At 49.1% G+C, this 13,772-nt stretch overlaps 2 protein-coding genes across 4 annotated transcripts in view; one reads left to right on the top strand and one right to left on the bottom strand.

Annotated features, from left to right (window-relative positions):
• Positions 1-7,909: 7,909 nt before the first annotated feature.
• On the bottom strand, positions 7,910-13,559 carry FAM72A (family with sequence similarity 72 member A). Of its 3 annotated transcripts, none has more exons than XM_042884059.1 (5): positions 13,502-13,559; positions 12,411-12,493; positions 11,542-11,619; positions 10,323-10,447; positions 7,910-9,413 (listed from the first exon to the last, which is right to left on the bottom strand). In XM_042884059.1, the coding sequence occupies exons 2-5, from the start codon at positions 12,473-12,475 to the stop codon at positions 9,322-9,324; spliced, it is 360 nt and encodes a 119-aa protein (XP_042739993.1). In that variant the 5' UTR covers positions 12,476-12,493; positions 13,502-13,559; the 3' UTR covers positions 7,910-9,321. The 3 variants fall into 3 exon arrangements, with proteins under 3 accessions (XP_042739993.1, XP_042739994.1, XP_042739992.1); XM_042884060.1 differs by having other exon boundaries at positions 12,411-12,496; positions 13,502-13,517; XM_042884058.1 differs by lacking the exon at positions 13,502-13,559 and having other exon boundaries at positions 12,411-12,569.
• SRGAP2 (SLIT-ROBO Rho GTPase activating protein 2) overlaps positions 13,055-13,772 on the top strand; it is an 84,439-nt gene continuing 83,721 nt past the window's right edge. Inside the window, exon 1 of the mRNA XM_042884051.1 lies at positions 13,055-13,097. The gene's annotated coding sequence lies outside the window, so the exon portion shown is untranslated. The remainder of the gene's footprint in view (positions 13,098-13,772) is intronic.

Raw genomic sequence — 13,772 nt, 5'->3', positions numbered from 1 at the left:
AGAGAAACCCAGTGACAGCACTGGGTTTAAAGGTATTCACGTGCAGGGTCTGGCTCTGCTGCTCTGAGAGCTTCATTTGTTCTTCACCTCATTTGTTGGGCTCTGCTTTGCTTCAGGCAGGCTGTGTGTTAATGGAGGAGATCAAATTGAAGCAGCTGAACAACCCTGCTGGTTGGGTATCATTTCTTGGATGCTCCCCAATCCTGGTGCTCGTGTGTCCCTGTGCTAAAGGCGTTCTCTCTGGGTGGGCTCTGGATAGCCACGTTCTTTCGTTTTGATCATCTTGAACAATAGGCAAGGAGGTTATTTAATTGATCACCTTCTCCTCATTCCCAGAGGTTTGCCAATGGGAAGCCAAGGTCCAGCCGACACATTCCCCAGGGATGATCCAGGTTTAGGCAGTAATGACAGAGCAATTAGGAAACCTTTCCTATGAGGCCATTAAACGGCTCTGTGCAGGACAGCACCCTGCAGCCTTCCTTTTCCTTCTTGTCCTTGCTACAGGCCATTTGTTTCTTGCTTTTGTTGCCATTCTGCTTATCAGATCGGGCTCAAAGAGAGAACTCTGAATAGCGGACCGAGGGGCTGGAGCATCACCGAGGGCACTGCTGTCCTTTCCGGTGTGGCACCGTCCTCTAGTGGAAAAGGGGCTGCCTGGAGATGTTGGGCAAGTTTTGGAAGAGGCGCATCGCTGAGAGCATGCACGGCCCCGAGCGTTCTGCACTGCAGCGAGCCGGCAGTGCTTGGAATCCACCTTGGCCGCCAGGAAGGTGAGAGAAAAAAACCTCTTCAGCTTTCCTAACGCCGAGCAGCTTCACCCGTTCCGTGCCGAAACCGCGGGGCGTTTCCCGCCGCGCTGCGCTTCCGCGCTCCGCTAGGTGGCGCCATAGTGCCGGCTCCGGCGCGGCTCCGGGCGGCGCCCGGCGGAGGGGCGGCCGCTGCCCGAGGTGGGGGAGAGGAAAAGAGGAAGGAGGGGGGGGTTCAGCTTTCTGGAGGTGCTGTCAGCTTCAAGGGAGCCATGCTGCAGGTCGGGGGTCCGGCAGCGATGCGCTGCTGGGGGAGGCGTTGTGCGTTTGCGGTGCGATGGAGCCACGCGAGTGGCAGCGCGCTGGGGGAGGAAGGGATGTGAAATGAGGCTGAAGCGGGCCGATCGCTTCGCTTCCCGGAGGGGAAAAGCCTTTCCAGCTCTGGTGCTGCCCCGGAGGTATCTCTGGTTTCCACCACAAGTGACAGAGGAATTACCCCTCGGTCTGCTGCTCTCTTGCTGACGTGGCCGAGTTTGGATGTCAGATGCTGGAAATCGTTTTTGCAGTCTCTGAAAGTGCTGGGCTGGAGGAGGGGGACTGAGCTGCAGATTTCTCCCTTGAAAGCATTACAGCTCGGTGGGGACAAGTTCAGGGCCTGTTGGTACTGCGCTTCACACTGCTGTGCCATTCGTTCCCATCTCCTGGCTTTGGTGTGAGGACTGTAGTTGCCAAAACGTGGCTCTGGTAGCCAAGGAGGCAGTGCCATGTCTGATGCTGGCAGTTACCAGCATGTGGCCAGACCACGTCTAAGATCTTATTTTAGAAGCTGTACATTGCTCGAGTCGCTTCGTGATGCTCGAGGAAAGGGAGGCTGCTTCTTCCTCTGCTGGGGCTGCATGTCAGGCTGGATCAGGGCAGATGCTGGCACTGCGCTCGCTCAGCTCCCTGACGTTCAGCTGCTCCCAGACTTTGCGGGTCAGTCAATGCATGACATGCCCAGCAAAGTATGTCTGTGCCACCAAAGGTCAGCAGTTCTGGATGAGGGAGGCTCGCCGCAGAGCTGCTGCCGTTGCTTTTGCACTTGTTAATTCCTGGCCAAGTCCTTTAGGAATGAGACTGAGGTCTTTGCCCCAAAACGCCTGCCATGACATTCTTTTGGTTCCACATAAGCAGTTAAGAATTCTGGAGCTGGTTGGGAAATGTTCGCCGTTATTCGAAGGCTGATCTGGTTGTGACTGTTTTGTTTTTGCACATGAGAAATGTCTGCATCTTTCTCGTGTGTCTGACAGCAGAGTTACAGCAGAGAACGCCGATGCTCCAACCTCACTCGAGCTGCTTTTATTCCTACCTCGGTTCTATCTGTACAGTTCTTTTCCTGTTCAGAATAAGGCAATTATGTCTTGCATGCTTCAAGATGCGACACATATGAGGAGGGATATTTCTGGGGCTGACTGGGCACATGGTACAGACGCTGCCCTGATGTCTGCATTAACCACACCTGCACAATGGCAGATTGATTTCTGTCTTTTCACCTCCCTTTGAAGCTCCTGATATGGCCTTGGGCTCCTGGAGGGCATGACAATGAGGAATAGGAACTTAAGGAACGTTTCTTTTGAGCTTAATAGCAGCATTTCTTACCCCTGCTGCATGCCTCGGGAGTGACTCCAGGCTTAGCCCCACGTCTTGCAAAACCCATTTGGCATTCTTAGGAGAGCTGATGTTTTTGGCGAGTTGGAGCTTCTGATAAATGTTGTTGGCACATCTGATTTATTGTCTGCCTCTGTTCCCAAGGAGACCACATATGTAGCAGTCTGAGATAAGCAGCTTATAACCCAAAGGTGGCTGCCTTAAAATATCAGCGTCCCTTCCTCTGTTTCTATTGATAGTGAGCTCTTGTTTTTTCCCTGCTATCTTTATTTCACTCTGTTATCAGAGAATTAAATGCTCAGTTCTGTGCGGAGGAACCTCTCTGTCTTTAGATTTGGCTGAAGTTCCACATGGATTTTCTGTTATCGCTCTGAATGCGGATCCATTGAATATAATGGATAGGCACTGAGTATAGTGGGCTGGTGGTGGTGGTTTGTGCCAACATCCAGAGCTGGCAGCCTCTGCTCACCATGGAACGAGCACAGGGGGCGTTTGTGAGCTCACCTGCAGGAATAAAGGCAGCTGCTTCCTGAGCTGGCCAAGGCAAAGGGTCACATCTGGGCTGGAGGGACCGGGGTTCTGTATCCATCCGTGGATCCCATGTGCTTCCTTGCTCTGCTGTGTTGGATGGAGGGATGCTTCCCCTCGCCTCTACTGAGCAGAGCTGTGACCCAGGATCCAAGCAGAGAACGGCCATCTTACGGCATCCTCTGTGAGTTCCCAGCTCTGCTCCCTCCTTGCGGCTGAGTCAGCAAACAGAAGATGAGTTTCCTGATTTTCATTTCTTATTGCTCCGATTGCCTCATCACCAGCGACTCTGAAAAAGCAACCAAATAAAATCTAAAACCTCAGGGAATGGGGAACGTAAAGCTTTAGAAACACATCACTGGGTCTGAGCTGCAGTCAGTGTTGGTGTTGAGCTTCTGCTCTTCCCAGCGCCCGTCTCCCAGCCATGAGGTTGGTTGCTGCCTCTTTGTCCCCAGGCTGTTTGCAATCCGAGTTTGGTTTCAAGGAGCAGATGAGGACAGTGTGAGAATTTGTGAGGGAGAGGTGAAGGAAATGACAAAGAGGGAAAGAATTCATTTCTAGCAGAGAGATTTTCAGGCCGTAATTAACGTGGGTTCTCCATGCATGTATGTGCACGCACACAGCCAAGCAGAGCTGTCTTTGATCTCCCTAAGACTTGGGAGAGCAGAGGCTGTGAAATCAAACTTATTAGGGCCAGAGCATGGGGATAACTGCAGTGCTTTCCTTGGGGTGCTGGAAAACAGCAGGTTTGGGTTCACCCAGCTCTTCTTGTAGCCTACAGAGCACAGGAAGAGATGCAGTGGAGCTAAATACAGCCGTGAGAGGGGAAGTGATGCTGCATCTGTCAGGTCTGGCAAAGTGCACTGCAATTAATTAACCCCCAAATCAGCTGTGGCCAGGTTTGCACCCCCCCTTAACCCCCCTGGCAGGAGCTGGAAGGGCTGAAGTGATGCAGGATGAGTGGGGGGTTGTTATCAACGTGCCTGCTGCTTTCATTGAGCCCTGTGATTTTTGTGGTTGGCTTACAGCAAATGCTGCTCCATGAGCATCACCACTGGGATGGCACAAAGGGGGGAAGCCACTCCAATTCTGGTGTCAGCACTGGTGTGTTCACAGCAAAGCCACGTGGGCATCTAATTCAGGATAGGAATATAGGATTAAAGGCTTCTTACAGCGGTCAGAACCAGATGCTTCAAGTAATGGTTGATTTTTTTATTACGCAGAAAATGTCTGGAATTAAAAAATGGGCACGTTTTGCTCAGTATGTAATTCCTGACACCTTGTGGATGTTGCCTTCTGGTTTCAAGTGAGGGGAAAACGTGGATGGCTGTGAATTTTCACTTCTGAGCTATAAAATCATGTGGATTTTTTGGTAGAATTCACTTCCAGTCTGTGTTCCAACCAAAATCTACAAGAGCAGAGCGACGTTATGGAAAGTCGTGTGCTGAACCTTTGCACAAGAGAGGATTGCTTCATTTTTTTCCCCAAATATTTGTGGCATTTATTAATATCTGAGCCGATGCTCTGGGCGCTCTGTTAGCTTTCACAACAGTCCCTCAGATGTGACCCTGCGCCATTCCATCTGCCTTTAAGCAAACTGTTCTCATGTTTTGTGAGATTGGGTTGGCTTCCTTCACCACGCTGTTGGGAACTTATTGCAGTTTTGGTATTCTGGTGCCCTAAAACCTATTTCTTTCTCTGTATCCACTTGCACAGTGATGAGCCAAAGAGAGCGAGTGAATCAGCCAGAGGAATGGCTCTGAAATGGATTTTTCTCTTTAGTTTGGCCTTTTGTATGAAATCAGCTGTGCCCAAAGGACACAAGACCTATTTTTCCCTTTTTGGTTTGATGTCACACCTGTATTTCTGGCATTGCCTCCTCATCTAGCAGAAATATCTGCTCACACCAATCTCTGCGTGCTTTGATGTGCAGGTGGGAGTGCATGACAGTGCTGTGGTGCAAAGTTCCCTCGTGTGCCATTACCTGGATGCATCAAACCGTCAGCATTCCGATGACACCAGAACTGAAGCACTGGGGATTGTGTTTGCCTGACATCTGACCAGCTTTGTTCCTTGTCGTTGTTTTTTCCCCCCTCAACGCTGTCCAAAATCTGAGCCTTGCTTTCTAATGAGAAATCAATAGGGTGCAGGCTCACTTTGTTAAGCTTGTGTCACACGTGCACGATGACAAGGCTCTGCAGACAGCAAAGCAGCTGAAGCGTCCCTCTGGCTGTTGAATGCCTGGAAAATGCTGGTGGTTTTTTAAAGCATAGCATAGTTGATGTTTCCCAATGAGAGGGAATTTTGGGTGGTGCATCAGCAGCTTGGAGGTGATTTCACAGGAGATGCTGGAGGCATCCTGCTTTTCTCTTTTGTCATTGCATGGTGCATAACTTGGAGAGCACGTCTCTTAGTTCTGTGTATTCTGAAGCTGTGCAGGTTTGGAAGAACCTGTTTTCCATGCAGGCTTTTGATGCCTGTTTGGCTAAAGGGAAGGTTTGCTTTGTGTGATAGAGCAAGAGGAAAACCTAATAGTGCAGCAGAACTGTGGGAATGCTGGCATAGAGAGAGCTTCTTGCTTGAAGTATGGGATGACTGTACGTGTGCTGGGAGAGCTGAATCTGTTCATAGACTTGCAGATGCAGCTTGGAATAGGAAGAAGTGATCCACAGCTGCAGGAGAGGCCCAGCTCAGCTCTCTGCTGCAGCATCAGAGCTTGGAGACTCCTCCAGTTCTGCCTTTAGCTCTGCTGGAGCCAGTTGTGCTGTTCCCTTACCATCCCTTGGCTGTCCTGTTTACAGTGTAAGTTCTTGGAGCCTACGAGTTGCTGTGCTTGTGCAGATTCTTGCACAATAAGCACCCATAGCAGTTGTACTCTACGAGCCTGCAGACACTCCCTTAATCCAAATAATAGTATACAAAGGCTGTTTACTTGGGATGTGTGCTGTTCCTTGGGGTATGCTCTCAGAAACCACACAGACGTAATAAACTGCGACAATACCCTCTCAAGACAAAGTAATCAGATGATTTATAATGAGTGACCATTTTACCTGACTTAAAAAATCATGCTAGCTCTTGGATGGCAGAGAGAAGAGCAGAGGTGGCTCAGCCATTCCTGCCTCCTATCAAACCCTGTGGATGCAGGTCTCAGCCCCAGGAGAGGTGACCCATCTTCGTCTGGTTTGAAGCGGATGAACTGCATTCCAGGCTACGGAGTGAGTGCCTCTCATGTGGAACCTCCCTCAATAATCAACATATTGGTTTGTGCTGATAGAGATCACGTACTGAATTTCATTACAGGATGATGCTTACCGTGGTCTTTGCAGCATGCTGTCGTCTCCTTGGCAGCTGCTTTGCATCTTGGAGTTGGCCGCAGTTCAGTGCTAAAGGAACTCTTTACTCTTTGTCATTGGAAAGCACTTTGGGGTGAATGGTGTTACATAAATGTGAGATTATGATTAGGCATTAATCTGTACTGGAATAATGAAGAATATTTAAATGTGCTTCTTCATCTAGCAATCTTCACTTAATAGGAAGAGGAATCGATCAGTTTATCACTGTCTTGCTATGACATTCTCCTGCCCCTCCAGCTAGAACAGCAAACTGCAAATTGCAGGAAAGGATTTGACCACGGATGGCAGCGTGATTGAACAGAGCCCTGTGATCCACACTGAAGCTGCTTCTCCTCAGTGGCTTTGGGAATTCTGCTTTCCAGTGTTTTCATCCAAACAAGTCTGCTACCCTGAGCCCACGAGGCGGTGTTACACAGCCTCAGGGAGCTGCTGGGGGGATTCTGGCATGTGACAGATGAGTGGCCTGTGGCAGAGGTCAGGCTGTGGGCATTGATTTCAGCTAAGTGGTCAGTGGCAGGAGGCTGTGTAAGGCTGGTAGCACTGGCTAAAGTCTAAAATTGCCTGTTTAATCTCTACTGAATAAAACCAGATCTGATTAGAGACACTAATGTTAATGGGGAGAAAAAGGCCTTAGGATGCTGTTCTTGTTTTCCAGCTTGGTGCTCTGCTTTAGGACTGCATTGGCTGCTCAGTACAGGTCATTTGAACTTGCACTGTAAAATCCTCAGCACAAACAGCCACACATCTTGTGTGCATCTGACTGACTGGTCCCTGCTGCTCCTGCTCCATTCATTCTGGAAGTTATCTGTCATGTTCACTGTGTGTTTGCCATGTCCTTGCCCAGCCTCACCTTCCAAGGGATTCATGAGATTGCAGTGCTGTGCTACAATGTGTGAATCTTTATGTTAGAGAGTACAGAGGAATCCAAAAAACAAGTGGTGAAACTAACAGGAGATGTTAGTTACTGAATTTCAGCAAAGCCCTGGGAAGTTAAAGCATGTCAGAGGGTTTCTAGAAGCACTGATCTAACTGTGCATCAGCTGCTTTATGTTAGATGTATCTGTCAACCTGGAAGGGAACTCCAAGCGAGTCTTGGAACCTCAACCCAAAACATCAGGGCCCCAGAAAGAGGCAGTACCAGCTTTACCACAAACTGCTTAGTCAGGTCTATTTTAATTTCAGAGAGAAAGCAGCTCGAGATAGGGCCAGTCAGTTTGGTAACATTCCTGACAGCTGGAGCAATAGATGATGTTTGTTTACTTCTCGTATACTACATACAATTTATTATTTTTTTTTAAGGATAAAGATAGAACTTACTGAAGAGTTGGCTCATGTTTCATTTCGAGCTGATGCCTGGTTGAGATGAACTAGCTCCAACAGGCCTGGGTAATTATAGTAGTTCATAGTAGAACTTCCAGTTCTGTGTGCACGAGCAGATAAGAGAGCAAAAGCAGAATCAGTGACTTGCTGTGAAGTCCTCTACTGCTCTATGGGTAAAGAGGGAGAACAGCTCTACAGTCACCTCTGCCACCGACACAGAACTGACTCCTAATTGTGCAGATGAGTTTTTGGGAAGGCTGAAAGTGGCAGATGGGGAGCTCACAACAAAGCAGAATTACATTACGGGGTCTTTTATGAACTATTTGTTATTTTGAACTGTTGTTTTCATCACCTAATTGATGCTGCTGCTCATCGTTGCAGCCTGTGGAATACAGGATCCAAGCAATTTATTCCATGAGCAAACACAGGAAATCCACATGAAGCATACAGATATACATAGGCACACAAATATATACACATCAATACACATTTACACAGCGCAGAATTAATTCCATTAATTAATTAAGGAATACATCTAATGCAGTAAAGACATGAGACACGTCAGATCTGCCTTCATTGTACCTCTTCAAAGCATCGTGAGAGGTTTTGGAATGATTTATTCAGCATCAATCAGAGTTTAAAGATGTAACCAGGTCTCTTACATGACTGCAACTTGAATTTTCCAAAGATAATCCTTCAGTTAATTAGCTGAAGGGGACAGTGGTTAGTTAATAAATAAAGTACTATGGCTAACGACTCACATAATGAACTTTAAATCCATTATTTCTTAGGGGAATGAACGTGTCTGTACACTTCAGGATGTAAAGCTTGAATATTTAACTTGACTCAATTCTGTTTTAGAGAAATGCCTAACACAAAACGAAGAAAAAACAGCACAGAGTTGGATGGATTTCAATGTTAACCTTAATCAAAGTTCTGCTGTAGTCCCAAAGTTACATTAGACAACAACAAATGTCAGTGTTTAGGTTTACTTGGTATGTGTACAGGGGAAAGAAACTGAAAATTCTGAACTGAATTCCTGCAGAAACACGATCCTAAAAGCACTGAAAGATGAAGGCTGGCAAACTCAGTAAGACAGCTCCCCAGTCCTTGTTCAGGAGCTTTCTTACATGCATCAGATGTCTAGAGAACAAGCTGCTAAAAGGAAGAGAGACAGATCATAGAGCCAAGGCTACTGCACTTGAAGACATTTGTTCAGCTGCTCTTGAATGCTCAGAAGCTCTGGGCACTGAGTGGCCTTGTGGCTGCACAGCAAAGCTCCTTCAGACCATTATCCATCGACCAAGCCTTTTTCAAGACTTTTAAGCTGTATTTCCAGCAAGTGAAAGACCTCTCTGCTAATACTGCTTTAGAAAAGAAGAAAAATACTGTTAAGAACAGATGTTAATTGAGGAGATTGAAGTGTAAAAGGAAAACAGACCAGGACCTCAGTGTAAATGCACCTGCTGTCTGCATGTCCAGGTATTGCAGAGGCAGATCTCATCAAGCCATGCCTGTGGTCAGAATAATGCACACACACCAGGCAGGGGGAAGAGTTGAAGGAAGGCTACAGTAAAAGATGACAACTTCCTTTTTTAGGGTCGCTCTCCAGATTTCCTCGCTTCCTCTGTTGTTGAAGCTGTGATGGGTCAGCGGGAAGAAGAGTCCAAAACAAACAGCAGTGCAGCGTGTTGAGGGGAAATGCTGTGGTGTCTCTTAGAGAACTGTCATCTGATAAACTCCTCCTCAGAGATGCACACATCTTCATCTGTGTTTTCCTCCAAATTTGGCAGGTTGCCCCATAGCAACACGTTCACACCTGGCGGAAAGAAGGTGAGACAGGCGAGGAAGAAAGCAGAAAAGGTATTTTTGGATTGTGACCTCCTTTCCAGGTTGCTCTAGTGTCTCTTTTCAGAGGAAATAACTACTCTGATCACTGCAAAACCTGGTCAGTCACATTCATGTTAAACACACCAAAACTATTTCCTACTTTGCTTGCAAAGCGATCTTAAGTGTTGTTTACAGCACCGTTCACAGAATTAAGTCCCTGCATCCTGATGTGCTTGTGTACAGCTAATTCACGTGGTTATTGACAGTCCCCTCGTGGCTGATTTACTTCTAAACGTGGTGATCTGAAGCATGGGGTGACACTGAAAGCTTTAGACAATAAGTTTCTCTTGTGTGCAAGGCAGAGAAATGATCTGTCAGAATGCTACGCACCCCTGAGGACTCGAGGCAAATTATGCCAGACACTTGGCATCCAAACAAGATCCAGCTGAATGAAGCAGTGAGCTGCAATTCCAGCTTGAGCTAATGGGGACTCAGTTATATAGGGTCAGAGTGACAACACGACTCACCCAAAAAAAGAGTGCCCACCAAACAGCTGCCTGATAGCACAGTAAAGCCATACATACCGTTGTAAATAGCAGCCAGTGGCCACGTTGCTTCCACTGGTTGTAACATTGCCTCAGAAAATCCTGACTTCTGTCCTTGAGAGCAGTAGGTGAAGTTTTCTGATGAAGCTAATCTCTGCTAGAAATACTAACTTAGCCAATAACTACCACTACCTCCTCCATAGTAGCTTGCTAGATTAGCAGTACTGTAACACTTGCTGCATGCCTCCATATGTTACGTGTTCTCCATATGCTGTAACTACACTGAGGTGTCTCATTAGAAAGTGGATTTGGAATTGAGGATTTCAGGGAAGAGAAGGAAACATGTTCCTTACCAGAAGAGTCCAGTCTGTTGATGCCAAAGACTGCTTGGCTATAGAACATCCAGAAGTGACCATTATTACAGGACAGCAGGCAAGGTTTGCAGGGAGAAATCACATGATAACCAACAGTGTTACCACTGGAAAGACAAGTGAAATAGTGAGCAACACAAATGCCTGATGGAAAGGTATTTTTTTTTAATTTATCTGACTCAAATTAAGGTTCTATAGCCAGGGTACAAGACAGCTATGCGATGCTTCTCTTGTGATAAAGGGAATGCAATTAAGCAAGCATCAAAAATATTTAGAGAACATCTGTCAGAAGTTATGGAATATCAGGGTTTTAGATCTTTGGCACAGAGAACCATTTAGTAACATAAATTGTGTAATCCAGAGCTGTAATCTGGAGCAGTTTGCATACCAATGGCACTGTATCACTAATTGTAGCATATTGTTTGTTTGGTTTTTTTTCTGCAGGCCAGTGATTCCATTGGAATCAAATCCACCGTGTGCATACAGTCCCTCTGAAGAGAAACACAGTGTATGAGAGAGTATCAGGAGTAGGAGGAGTACTGAGAACATAGATGCCTTATCTGGTTGGAACTTAATGATAGGTTTTCTACTTTCTCAGTCATGTACTCCAGTGAGATATTTCTGTCATAAGAAGACCAAATTTTACCATAACTCACTCCTACCCTTTAAATCAGAACAAGGTAAAAGTCACAGCTCTGAAGCAGAGAGGATTCTCTCAACTCTGCAAGGAATGTGTTGGGGTTGTTTTTAATCTTAAATATCATGCATTAGTAAAGAGGATAAAAGAACTCCAAGAACTTTAGTGACAGCATCTTCCATCTGCTAGCAACAACTAGATCTGCCAAGAGGATGTTCTATTAATTAGAATGAATAACTACTTCTTACTGCGGCCTTATTCACACAATTATCTCAGTGTTGAAGCAGACATTTAATCAAGCAGGTGGCAAGCAAGCCTTCCCATACACTCAGACTACTGACAAGGTTGTCACATTTCCACTTGGGACTTGCACAGAAATAGACTGGCAGCCAAGCCCAGAAACAGTGGGCTGAGTTTCTATCAGGCAGCATTAAATCTGAAATGGAGCAGGCAATCTGTTCCAAAACTGAAAGCTGAAGGAACTGCAGCAGTCTGCAGTGAGAAGGCCGAGCAGCGCTGCATGCATGGTGGGTGGGTGCTGCTGCCACTGAACGGCATCCTTACCACTTCAAACACGCGATGTTCTTCAGTTTGCACTTGCAGATCTCAGTGAAATAGCAGCTGCCGATGAAGTCAATGGTGCTGGGTGGGAAGAATGAAAAAGTTTAGTTATGGCTCTGCTTCCAGCAGGAAGGATTCAATAGTACATTGATGTGAAATCACTACAAAGACACTAAAGTGTCACTCTTGTGTGCTGCTTCATTCATTTAAAGCTCTTCAAAGAGGAAACTGTGTCCAATCACAGAATGGCCTGGGTTGCAAAGGAGCACAACGCTTATCCAGTTCCAACCCCCTGCTGTGTGCAGGGTCACCAACCAGCAGCCCAGGCTGCCCAGAGCCACATCCAGCCTGGCCCTGAATGCCTGCAGGGATGGGGCATCCACAGCCTCCTTGGGCAACCTGTGCCAGTGCCTCACCACCCTCTGGGTGAAAAACTTCCTCCTAATATCCAACCTAAACCTCCCTTGTCTCAGTTTAAAGCCATTCCCCTGTCACACTGGGGCGATGCTCCCAAGGGAACAAGAAGACCCACATGATGTGTCCCATTAAGGACCCCTTCTGGAGAGCCCAGAAATTTCTCCCACAGCGCAGCAGCCTTGCCAAAGCAGGCCTTGGATCCTTTCTCTCCTTTTGAACCCCTACTTTCTTATCAGCACCTGGCTCTTCGATCTTATTTCCTCAGCCTTCAAATGTTATTATGGAAAAGCAGCACAGCCAGCTGGGAGCCCGGCTGTTCCAGGAATTGGGCAGAGCAGGTCGGTTGTATCTGAGGTTGGTTTGCAGGTTCTCAGGGCGCAGTTTGTGTTCTGGAGGAGCTCCCTGCTCCGTGTGCGGTTCGAGGCCCGGCCCGGCGCTCCTGAGGCGGCTCTTACCCCGAAGGCGGGATGTCGGTGGAGTAAAGGTCGATGTCGGTGTCGGCCAGCAGCACGGCTTTCATCCCCCGCGAGCTGAGCACCTGCTGGCAGAAGCGGCAGCACAGCACAGTCACGCTCCGGTCCGCAAATGCGCAGCCATCGCCCGACATCGCGAGCGGCCGCCGCTCCGCTCTGAGCCGCCAACGGCCACGCTTCTTCCTGTCAGTTTGAATTCCCAACCTCGATCACCTATTGGTCGTAGCGGGCCACGCCCCCAGATTCTGATTGGTGAAGAGTACGGAGGTGGTGCTTTCTTTCTTGCACGCCGTTGGAGGAGTTGGGTGGCACCACCCCTACCGCCCGGACATTGGCGGAGGTGCACGCCCCGCTTCGCTCCCATTGGTTCGCCCGGGAAACTCTTTGCATACCGTGCCCCGCCGCTCCGCAGTTCTCGGGGCGGAGGCCACAGCGCTGCGCTTAGCCCCGCCCACTGGTCCGCGGGGGGGCGGAGCCACGAGAGCCAAGCGGTGGGCTCTCCCGATTGGCTGTCATTCCCGCTTATCTCCCCCCATCTCTCTCCGTCTATTGGCCGCACAGCGTGGCGGGGGCGGGCTCGGCTGCGGGCTGCCGTGGGTGAGCGGGTGGCGGGCGGGCGGCAGCGGCCGGAGGACGCCGGGCTGCGGGAGGCGGCTCCGCAGTGCCCAGGTAACCGTCCCGCCCGGCCGCGGGGCACCCATACAGCGGGGAACAGCCGCCGGGCCCCCCCTCAGCCTCTTCCCTTTTAGATTTTCCCCTTTGGTGGCGGCCTCCGAGGCGGGGCGTGGGGCACGGGAGCCCCGCTGTGTGTTCTGTGTGTGTGTGTGTGTGTGTGTGTATGTGTGTTCCCCCCCGGGGATCCGCCGCCGTTTCCTTCCCCGCCGCCCTCATTGTTCTGCGGGGCGGGATGCGGATCCGCTGTGTTTATTCTCTCCTTCCTCCCGCGGGGTTAGGGTAAAAAAAAATAAAAAATAAAAAAAAAAAAAAGGGGGGCGAGAAAGAAACCCAACCGGAGCCGAACCGCGCCGTGCCCGGCTGCCATCCGCGGGGTGCCGCCCCTCCCCGCCCCTCACCTGCCCGCCCTAAAGCTCCGCTCCCGCTCTGCAGGCACACAGTGACGGAGCCGCGCCGCCGGACGGATCGGAATCGCCGCCCTCCAGCCCCCCCCACCCCTCTTTTTTTCACCGCCCCCCAGCCATGCGCTGTGCCAGGACGGCCCCCGGGCTGCGCCGCTGTCGGGAGGCGCCGCGCTGATGCTGAGCCGCCGCCGCCGCGCTGCCCCCCGCGCTGCCCCACGCCCAATCTCCATGGACTGATTTTTTTTCTCAATTACTATTTTTCCTT

Source organism: Lagopus leucura, unplaced genomic scaffold, assembly GCF_019238085.1.
Source record: "Lagopus leucura isolate 7727_CA_CO unplaced genomic scaffold, USGS_WTPT01 Super-Scaffold_100043, whole genome shotgun sequence".
In the NCBI taxonomy this organism is placed as follows: Eukaryota; Metazoa; Chordata; class Aves; order Galliformes; family Phasianidae; genus Lagopus; species Lagopus leucura.
Note: the sequence above shows the minus strand (reverse complement) of the source record. Positions and strands in the feature narration are given on the sequence as shown.